The sequence below is a fragment of the Lentinus tigrinus genome (genome assembly GCF_003813185.1).
Source record: "Lentinus tigrinus ALCF2SS1-7 unplaced genomic scaffold L226scaffold_15, whole genome shotgun sequence".
In the NCBI taxonomy this organism is placed as follows: domain Eukaryota; kingdom Fungi; phylum Basidiomycota; class Agaricomycetes; order Polyporales; family Polyporaceae; genus Lentinus; species Lentinus tigrinus.
Genome location: NW_027137924.1, coordinates 222,608 through 233,240, shown reverse-complemented (window position 1 = coordinate 233,240; position 10,633 = coordinate 222,608). Strand labels below are relative to the sequence as shown.

General features: G+C 45.8%; 5 protein-coding genes across 5 annotated transcripts; all 5 read left to right on the top strand.

Moving 5' to 3' along the window:
• Positions 1-221: 221 nt before the first annotated feature.
• Positions 222-836, top strand: L226DRAFT_523687 (uncharacterized protein; the record flags this gene model as incomplete). The annotated part of the gene is made up of 1 exon (XM_067678836.1): positions 222-836. One exon carries the CDS (start codon positions 222-224, stop codon positions 834-836), a length of 615 nt encoding a protein of 204 aa, XP_067534497.1.
• A 5,826-nt stretch (positions 837-6,662) lies between these two features.
• Positions 6,663-6,974, top strand: L226DRAFT_571829 (uncharacterized protein; the record flags this gene model as incomplete). The annotated part of the gene is made up of 1 exon (XM_067684602.1): positions 6,663-6,974. One exon carries the CDS (start codon positions 6,663-6,665, stop codon positions 6,972-6,974), a length of 312 nt encoding a protein of 103 aa, XP_067534496.1.
• Positions 6,975-7,153: 179 nt separating this feature from the next.
• On the top strand, positions 7,154-7,822 carry L226DRAFT_425154 (uncharacterized protein; the record flags this gene model as incomplete). The annotated part of the gene is made up of 3 exons (XM_067674631.1): positions 7,154-7,380; positions 7,439-7,622; positions 7,685-7,822. Coding segments are annotated over 3 exons (549 nt in total), but the record flags the coding sequence as incomplete, so codon positions are not given.
• A 121-nt stretch (positions 7,823-7,943) lies between these two features.
• L226DRAFT_426232 (uncharacterized protein) lies at positions 7,944-8,102 on the top strand (the record flags this gene model as incomplete). The annotated part of the gene is made up of 1 exon (XM_067674648.1): positions 7,944-8,102. A coding segment is annotated over one exon (159 nt), but the record flags the coding sequence as incomplete, so codon positions are not given.
• A 419-nt stretch (positions 8,103-8,521) lies between these two features.
• On the top strand, positions 8,522-9,104 carry L226DRAFT_464445 (uncharacterized protein; the record flags this gene model as incomplete). Its single annotated transcript, XM_067675859.1, has 2 exons — positions 8,522-8,659; positions 8,850-9,104. 2 exons carry the CDS (start codon positions 8,522-8,524, stop codon positions 9,102-9,104), a joined length of 393 nt encoding a protein of 130 aa, XP_067534493.1.
• Between the last annotated feature and the right edge of the window lie 1,529 nt (positions 9,105-10,633).

Genomic DNA, 10,633 nt, shown 5'->3' with positions numbered 1-10,633 from the left:
ATAAGGCAGGAGGGAAAGGAGTAGGGGTGGTGACGTATTAGCCGGGAAAGGGGGGCGGAGTTCAGGGGTAGTCGGGTCGGGGTTGTGTCGGAGAGGCGGCAGGGCGGACTTGGGCACGGGATGTGACATGATGTCCATAACTTCAAAAGTGAATGGAGTTTGAAGGAAGGTCCAGTTGAATTGTCGCACACGAAGTATGACTGACACTAAGTCACAGTGTCATGCGGACATTCAGGAATGAGGAGGACACCCAGCCTCGCATCCAGAACATGATAACACACGGAGATTGTTCTGTCCTCATACACAACCAGAAAGTTGGGAATGCCCACTTGTATACTATTCTCCGACCTCCTACACCCCCTTCCGACTTCTCTGATGTACACTTCGAGCTCTATGTGCAAGGACCCTCTGATGAGGATGTCACCTCGGATGAAGTTTCGATCATTTTAGATCTCTTCTACTCTCCTCCCAGTCAGCCCATTGTCAATCATGGCCCCGCATGGCCAGACACAGCATTCACCATCCTCCCCTTTGACGAGACCATGTCTCTTCTATCAGAAGGTATGACTACAACTCTGTGCACCAATACTCTCAGCGAGAGTGACACTCTTCGCTCGGGTGAATCCGAGCAGGAAGTGTACCTGTTGTGGGGGCCTGGTCAACCGTATGATTTTAACAATCAGGAGATTTGGGCTGACGACCTCTCCAATTTAGTCATCGAGACTGGTGACCACCAGATCGTCATTGGTATGCAACCCCAGTACGAGGACAACGAGGAAGACTGGCTATTGGGAATCCTCCTCAACAATGAGGAGGATGATGAGGTCGAGGACTAGAAACTAGTAAATGATAACCTCTTTGCGAACTATCTTGTCACTCGAACACATCTGCATGTATTCTTGGATACCTGAAAGTATACTCACTGTATCTTGGTCACACTTGGACTTGCATGCCCCTATTGTCCATGAACTATTATTCAGAGTCATATTGTTCCTATTCAGCTATTGTTCTTCAGCATTATTGTATAGTCCCATTGTCCTTGAGAAATTTCCCAAGCACTATTGTACTATTTCCTTTACTTTCCCACTCTACTATCTACTATCTTATTGTCTAAGACTTATTATTCCCTCCCCCCTTATTGTCTTCATATTATTGTCCTATACTCTATTATTCCCTTCCCCTTATTGTCTACTATCCTATTGTCTAAGCCTTATTATTCCCTTCCCCTTATTGTCTTTATGTTATTATTCTAAGCTCTATTATTCTGTCTCTATTGTCCTTTCTCTATTGTCCTATACTTTATTATTCTGTTCCTATTGTTCCTTCTCTATTGTCTAGTCAGACACAATAGCTTAGATGATATTTGACAATATTTGTAGAAATTCCCACAGAGACAATATATAAACCCCCATCCCTCAAGGGATGAGGGAGAAGATTTTCTCCCCCCCCCATCTCTTCCCACTCTAAAGTTGAGTGCTCTCTAAGTCATATGCATACATCTACATTTACGGAAGTGAGGCATCCTCGAGTGATCCACTTTGCATTGTCAAGTCAAGTTGTCATACGAGACCTACGATAGGTCCACTATTAGTTCCAACGGGAACTATCAAGTCATAGTCAAGTCGTCATATGAGACCTACAATAGGTCTGCTATTAGTCTCAATGGAGACTATCATCAAGTATTATCTGGTCATCTCTCTCTTGGGATATTCCCTAACACTACCCCGAACAACTGAGGTATCATCCGATCTTGCTCAGATCCGATAGCCTCAGGTGAAGGTTGTTTCATACAATCAACTTTCACGCACATCAGGATTTGGGACAGAGTTAAGGGAATTTAGCATGGGATGTGAGAGCATCTCAAATTGTCATCAACACTGGTGGGAAGTGTCACATTCTATGCTCAAGTCCTTCATCCCTGCCACTTCTCCACCACAACTCCAACAGGACTATCTCGGAACTCTGCCCCTTTTCCTAGTATGACTTCATCACCCTTGTTCCTACTCATCATGCCTTACTCAGACTTCTGCCCTGACTCCACTTGCATTATGACATTGTATCCATTACTTATACTTAATAGGGCTTGATTGTTTGCTTCTGCCTTGTCACATCCACATTCCACCTCCTGTCTCTACTCCTATCAGACTCTGACCGGACATTTCAGCCATATAGTTTCTCAGTTCTGATGTCTTGTTACTCATCCATCAACTACTCAGTTACTTGGAACTCAATCTATCTGGCTTTCCCCGCAACCTCTATCTGAACTCTGTCTAACCTTCCATTGGACCTCCGCCTCTGTCTCACAACTTCAGTTCTCGTCTCTATTCTTAACTCTCTGCTTGACTCTCTTACTTGTAGCTTGCTCTGGTATAAACTCTGGAGCCTCTCATCAGACCTCTGCAAATTGAAGACATCAACACATCTTCTGGCATTGGTCAATAACTTCGCCAAAGTCCTCACTTTCTGTGCACTTTCAGATTTTTCAGACTTTGGACTTCCATTGGGAGTTTGACTTGTGCACACTGTCTTAACAGCAAGAGGCATGCAATTGGATGTTGATTTAGAGCTGGACAAATATTGCATAGGTTTAAAGGGTGGGTGAGCTTCTATGCACTGTAGTATCTTGTTATTGTGCACTGGCACTGTTGCTGTTATCAACTTCTAGAAAGGTGCTTAGGCAAGATAAGGGGGAGAGAGGAGGGGCACCATTTTAGTGATAGCAGAATAATTTAGTGAGTGTGCAGGAAAGTGTGCAAGAAAGAGAGAACAAGTGCCTGACTGCTCTTCAGTGAGCTTGGAGACCATTAGGACTGTGCCATACTAATTATATAGATAACTGGAGTAAGAACAAAGTTCAGTGAACAAATAAGTAACATCACTTAATGAGGACTTCAGTGAGGCTATTGGCAACACCCTGAGGTAACATCATTGTCCTCTATTTCGAGATACAGATTTGGAGTCCAGAGTAGACTCTGGATTCAGACTTAGAGTTAGCACAGGCTCTAAGGGAGAAGGCAACTGAGGGACTTCACATATAACTGTGAAGTCAAGGTCTGAGGGTCAGATGATTGGAGGTCTGGCTGGAGAGCAGAGGGTCTGATAAGTAAGAATAAGAGATGTTGGATTAACAAGTGATGTGCATGAAAGTTGATTGCTTCACCTGAGGCTATCAGATCTGAGTGAGATCGGACAGTACCTCAGTTGTTCAGGGTAGTAGTGTTAGGGAATACCCTGAAAGAGATGACCAGATAATACTTGATGATAGTCCCTGTTGGGACTAATAGTAGACCTATTGTAGGTCTTATATGATGACTTGAATATGACTTGACAATGTAAAGTATATTGTTTGAGGATGCCTCACTTCGTGAACATAGATGTATGTGTATGACTTAGAAGGCACTCAACTTCACAGTGGAAAGGGATGGGGGGGAGAAAATCTTCTTCCTCATCCCTTGAGGGATGGGGGTTTATATATTGTCTCTGTGGGAATTTCTACAAACATTGTCAAACATCATCTAAGCTATTGTGTCTGACTAGACAATAGAGAAGGAACAATAGGAACAGAATAATAAAGTATAGGACAATAGAAAAAGAACAATAGAGACAGAATAATAGAGCTTAAGATAATAACATGAAGACAATAAGGGGAAGGGAATAATAACACTTAGACAATAAGACAGTAGACAATAGAGTGGGAAAATAAAGGAAATAGTATAATAGTGTCTGAGAAATTTCTCAAGGATAATGGAACTAGACAATAATACCAAAGAACAATAGTTGAATAGGAACAATATGAGTCTGAAGTTTGAACAATAGTCCATTGACAATAGGGGCATGCAAGTCCAAGTGTGACCAAGATACAGTGAGTATACTTTTAGGTATCCAAGAATACATGCAGATGCATTTGAGTGACAAGATAGTCCGCAAAGAGGTTGTTGTTCACTAGCCCCTAGTCCTCAATCTCATCATCCTCCTCATTGTTGAGGAGGATTCCCAATAGCCAGTCTTTCTTGTCATTCTCGTACTGGGGTTGTATACCGACGACCATCTGGTGGTCATTAGTCTCGATGACTAAATCAGAGAGGTTGTCAGCCCAAATCTCCTGATCATTGAAATTGTACAGTTGGCCATACCCCCACAACAGATACACTTTTTGCTCAGATTCACCCAAACAAAGGGTGTCACTCTCACTGAGAGCATCACTGCACAAAGTTGTAGTCATACCTTCTAATAGAACTTCATAGAAGAGACATGGTCTCATTAAAGGGGAGGATGCCAAATGCTGTTTCAGGCCGTGCGGGGCCATGATCGATAATGGGCTGATTGGGGGTAGAGTAGAAGAGATGTGTCATGACTGAGACTTTGTCCGGTGTGACATCCTTATCAAAGGGTTCTTGCACATAGAGTTTGAAGCATATGTTGAAGAAGTCAGAAGGAGGTGTAGGGGGTCAGGAAATAGCATACAAGTGGGCATTTCCAACTTCCTGGTTGCATATGAGGACAGGATGATCTCCATACATTATCATGTTCTGGATGCGAGGCTGGGTGTCCTCCTCATTCCTGAACATCTGCATGACACTGTGACTTGGTGTCAGTCATACTTCGTGTGCGGCACAAGATATCTGGACTAGGGACTTTCATGAGTTAGAAAACATGTGGGTACTCAAGGGTACAATCTGTGGGAATACCTATGAGTAAGTACATCCGCAGGTATAAGTCCCTGTTTTTTTACAGATTTTTAAGGATGTGGGTATGACTAGGTAACCCCATAGATACCTGCACACCCTCATGTCATAGCCACTAACTGTGGAATTCTGATGATATAACACACATATGTTTCCAATCAAAACTGAGTATGCTATGATAAAAATAAATTTGCCCAAATCTGAAAGGATGGGCTGTCTTTTGCACTCAAAATGGTAGTTAAGCAACCATAGGCACTGTTGAAAATTTGCCCAAACATTAGGATGCAATTTCATCCTGATGTATCTGGGTCAATATCTGACTTGTTGGAGCCTCAATATTCAATTAATGTTTGTTGTCAGACCTTGAACACTGCTTACTCAACTCAAAGCTCCAATTATCTTCAGGTGGTTTTCAATGGGCCTGTGAGAATTTGAATGCTAAGCAGTGCTTAGCCCATCAGAATTGTATCCTGATGCATCTAAAACCATGGATCAAATTTACAACGATGAAAGACAGCCCATCTTTCTGAATTTGGGCAAGTGTATTTATATTGAAAGTCCTGGACTTCACAATACTACTGGAATCAGATGACCAATGTGAAGTAAGTAAGAATCTAAGTAAAAAAGGCATAAAGGGTCCAAGTGGTGTGGTCTGGACAGAAGAGTCCCATCAGGAAAACCTGGAGATGCTAAATAGATACTAATAGTAACTAAGATGTCTATTCCATAACTATTAGCTAAACACCTGTGGCAAATCAGCACTATGAGTTTACTATTAGATGCTACTTCCACTACTCAGAAAAATGTTGCACTATCATTGCAGTATGTTAGTGATATCTAAACAAGCCTCCAACCATTTGTCAACATATAGCTTCAATCATTCACTCATGATTACAGCACAGTACTAACACAGACAGACACATATATATTGTGTACACATGTATTTTGCTACTATATACAGTACATATGCAGGCAATCAAGATAGCAGGTGAGAATATAAGTGGATGGTAAAGTGTAATAGAGCAGGTCTACGATGAGAGAGAGAGCAGGCAGGTGTGCAAGAGTTAAGTGGGTGTGTAGGCACAAGAATGAATGGGTGCACATGCATGGAGCAGGCGCATGCACATGAGTGAGACCAAAAAAAGAGGAATAGAGAGACAGAGATGGAGAGAGCGGGTGGGCAGGGTCGATGAGAGAGCAAACAAGAGAGTGCACAAGAGAGCAGAGAGTTCACATTTGTAATAGCCACAACTGCTGGTTGGTTTGGTGACACTAATGAGGGTAGAGGTAGGGGGTGGCAGCAGGAGGGAGGAGCGAGATAGTTGAGACCAACAAATGAGTGGGATGAGTAGACAAGGGAGGAACAGAAGCAAATTGAAGTGCAGAGGCAGGAGAATCAAAAGAAGGACACCTAGCAGAATTGTGGGAGATGACACTGTGGATGAGAGAGTGGAGAAGTGAGTAAATGAGTGAGCAAATGGCAGAATGGACAAGAGAGCAGATGAGAAAGTGGTTGAGAAAGTGGGCAGATGAGGGAGTGGGCAAGATATGGGCAAGGTGGGCAGGAGGGAGAGCCATGCACAGTGAGCAAAGTTCATAGAAGCCAGCCCTGAATCAAGACTTAACACCCAATAACATGGCCCATGTTGCTCTGTAGACTAGTGTACTGCAGGGGTAGCACGTACCCTTAAGGGTAAAGGGTAAGGGTATAGGTAGGGTAGGGTGAGGGTAGCAATCTCTAACCCTTGGTACCCTTGTACAACCCTCAGGGGTTGCAGGATAATTTTACTCAACTTATCAGCCAGTAATTATTGATATCTGGCCGTGTAGGAACCGGCTCACTGCACTGATCAGAGAGGCAGCACATTGAACTCTGAAACTGTATAGTTTGAGCCCAAAGTGGACCATTACATAAGCAACTCAGGCGTGTGGTAGTGAACATCATCCTCACTGGGAACAACGGTACATATGCATAACATGGGTAAGCTGGACAAAGCAGTTGCTGCGCTCAAGCGGCAGGCATCGTCAATTGCCGAGCACGTCAAGAAGAAGCGGAAGAGCAAAAACGGCAGCGACAGCAGAAGCACTATCTCCATCACCTCCTCGAAGTCCAGCAACTACCAGCCTCCATCAGTCGAAGATGTCCCTGATGAAGATGATGTCCGCCGGGCTTCAACAGCAGATCAAGAAGACGGCTCAGATGGTGATCTGATACAGGAGATACCTCCACTCAAGCAAACGCAGAGGAAGAAGCAACCTTTGATGCCAGAGGAAGATCTCAGAGAGTGATAATCATATGATACACGGACTATGGGATTTACATAACAACAGAGGAACGCCAGAAGCTCTGGCACTCACATGTCTACACCTTCTTCAAGCCAGAAGTCGACATCGTCATTGTGTCACCAACAAAAATCAGTCATGTATTTTCATGCGCGAAGCCAGGCTGTTCGCACAAGACTACATAGTTCCTTGACACGAAGGATGCAACATCTACAAGTAACATGAGTACTCACGTCAAGTTATGCTGGGGCAATGAGATCTTCCGCGCCTCACAGGCAGCCGGCAAGCACCACCAGGTGCGTCCAATGGTCAAAGTGTTCAGTCGTACGGGAACCATCACGCAGGCATTCAAGAGATCTGGCAAAGGAAAGGTCACGTATTCAACTCGGCAGCTCACATCCAAGGAAACATGGTACGTACCTGTTTTGACCATGATGCGCCCAGCTTGACTTTCTGATGTGATGTGGCAGGGCATGGATCGTGAGGTGGGTTGCGGAGAACAAGCGTCCATACGATACGGTGAAAGATCGAGCTTTCCTGACGTTGATGAAGATGGGGAGGCCAGAGTATAAGATACCATCACCAGCGACCGTGTCGCGTGACGTACGGCGCATGTTCGCGAGGTGCCATGCCCGTGTCACGCGCATGCTTCAGGTGAGCAAGTGGGTTGTGATGAGAAATGGGGGTACTGACCAGGTTTTGGCGATGGCATGCAGGACTACAATGGGGAGCTGAACTTCATGTTTGATGCTTGGATGTCACCTAATCACAAGGCGCTGTTAGCATTCGCAGTGCATCTGCAACATCAGGGGAACGCACTGAGCTTCATTCTTGATGTCATTGAGGTTGCGGAGTCGCACACAGGTGAGGCGCTTGCGCAGGCTTTCAAGGGCATGCTGGAGGAGTTCAGAATTGAAGGCAAGGTAAGTTAGCGACTGGTTAGACGAAGTGCACTGGAAAACTTATGATACAATAAAGATCTTGGGGGTGACCACGGACAACGCCACATCGAACAATACGACAATTGATGTGCTTGTGCAGAAGCTGCCGGGTTTTGGTGGCAAGTTCAGCTGGACGCGTTGTTTTGACCATATCGTAAACTTGTGCGCCAAGTCAGTACTGCGTCCTTTCAATGTCGAGAAGGGGAAGCAGGGTGCAGCAGTCAAAGCCGCTGAGAAAGAGATCCAGGCGCTTTTGGGCGACGTCAACCTCTATGACAGCAGGCTTGACCTTCCAGCTGGCATAGATGTGGGGCATGACAATAATGAGGACAGCTTTGTTGATGAACGGGATGAGATGAAAAATGCAGAGCGGGAGGAGCTGAAGAACAGCATCCTCCCAGTTAAGTTGCTCTTAACGAAGGTGCGGACACAAACCATACTTACCTGGTATCCCCTAACCTTGGAACTCCACAGATCCGGACCCTTGCTTACAAGATCTCCTTCTCCTCGACAATCCTCCTTCCCACCTGGCATGGTATTGTTGAATCACTGGACTTGCCTTGACGAGTGTTGCCATGCGATGTTCGGACTCGTTGGAATTTGACGTTTCAAATGCTGGAAGTTGCCTTAGAGTACTGTGAGGCTATCGACAAGATCACAGGTAGAGGGAACAAGAAGTACGACTTGAGGGAACTAGAGCTCACCGATGATGAGTGGGAGATGGCTGAGCAGTTGCGCAAGGTCCTGAAGGTGAGTACACGTTCTCCTGGGCACTCGTCACTGACACACAGACCCCATGGGTGCTCGTCACTGACGCACGGGCCCCATGGGCGCTATACTCATGTGGCGCATGAGCCTCTGTCGCGCACGCATGACAGAGGCTCACGCATTATCCCTTCTCGCTCGCTCCCTGGCTCACGGTCTCTCCTTGTACTCTAAGCTCTTCTCTGATGCCACTCTTTTCTTCTCATGCGCTCGAACATCAAACCTCATCAATGTTATCCCAGCGATGGACCACCTCGACAACAAGCTCGCCAAGATCGCCCTCGATCCAGCCTTCTCCCAGCCTGTCCACACTGCTGCGTCGCTCAGCTGGAAGACCTGCAATCGGTACTATGGGCAGACAGATGACAGCTTTGTGTATCATTTTGCAATGGGTAAGCATCTGATATCTATAATACATGAACACTTCTAACTTATCTGCTTCTGCTAGTTTCCACCCGGAATGGAAATTTGATTACTTCACGGAGGCCGATTGGAAGCAGGACTGGATTGACGAGGCTCAATGTCTCCTTGATGAGGAGTATAATAGTAAGTATGCCCATCTCCCTATCCCTCAAGACTTGGCAACAATGATGCCGCCAGTACATAAAGGTGTGTACTCAGCCAGTTTTGTCCCTACCTCCCTTTAGCTACATCATCAGGTGAGCAACCTATTTGACAACCTGCCAATCTTCAAGTGTCGTAAACTCAAGGACAACCGGAGCGAGCTCGACCGTTATCTCACCACGCTGACCGAGCCCACCAAGAATCCCATCAAGTGGTGGTGGGATCACTACGAGGAGTACCCCCGGCTCTCTCACATGGCTCTTGCGTACCTGACCATCCCCGGTACGTGTGCTTTCTGTTCAATTGTTGTATGAGCTCACATTCACGCTGCTGTACAGCTACGTCTGTCGACATCGAGCACATCTTCTCCTGCAGGCGTCTCCTCCTCCCTCATGTCCGCAACAGCCTCTCTGCGCAGTCAATCTGTGCCCTTCTCTGCCTTGGCAAGTGGTCTCTTTTAGAGCTCATTGATGACAATGATGTAGAAGCCACCGTCACGATGCTTGATGAGTTGGAGGGCGACGAGGAGGTCCCGCTGGAAGATGGCTGGGATAAAATTGTACTTACATAGATGACATATATCACACTGGTCTCCTCCCCGCATCTGCATTTGAATGAGTCTGGTCGACTGTGAATGCTCCGTTGATTGACTTGTTGGATGGTAATGTTTATTACAATTTGCCGCTGGTACCCTTGGATATACCCTCCACCCTACCCTAACCCCTCTGCAACACTCTTGAAAACCCTCTACCCTTGGCCAAGGGTGAGGGGTAGCCAAGGGTAAGGGTGGGGGTAGCAGTAAAATTACCCCAGGGTTACCCCTGCAGTGCACTACTGTAGACTGTACTTGCTCACCTTTCTCTTTCTGCCTTTTGCTCTCCTGTCTTGCTATCTGCTTTGTGCTCTGCTATTTTCTCACCCTTCAAGGCTCTTCCTCTTATCTGTCCACACTTTTGTCCAGTGCAGAGACAATGGACCATCCTATGCAGGCGTGCCAATCTATTTACAATCTATATTACTATTGGTTCTACTTGTGATCATTTGCATTTTGAGTGTTTTCCCCTTTTGCTAAAGCAGAAGCAGAGCACTGTGTCAGAAATTTGACCAAGGGTTCTGGATGCATTGGGATGTGATCTTGATGGGCTAAGTGCACACTGGCATCCAGATTTTGTTAGGACTATGCGCACAAGTCGACCTCCGAAGGGAAGTCCGAAGTCTGAAGTCTGATAGTGCGCAGGAATGAAGACTTTGGTGAAGTTATTGACCAACGCCCGAAGAGTCGTTGATGTCTTCAATTTGTGGAAGTCCGACAAGAGGCTCCGGAGTTTATACCGGAGCAAGCTACGAATAAGAGAGTCAAGCAGAGAGTTAGGAACAGAGACGAGAACAGAAGTC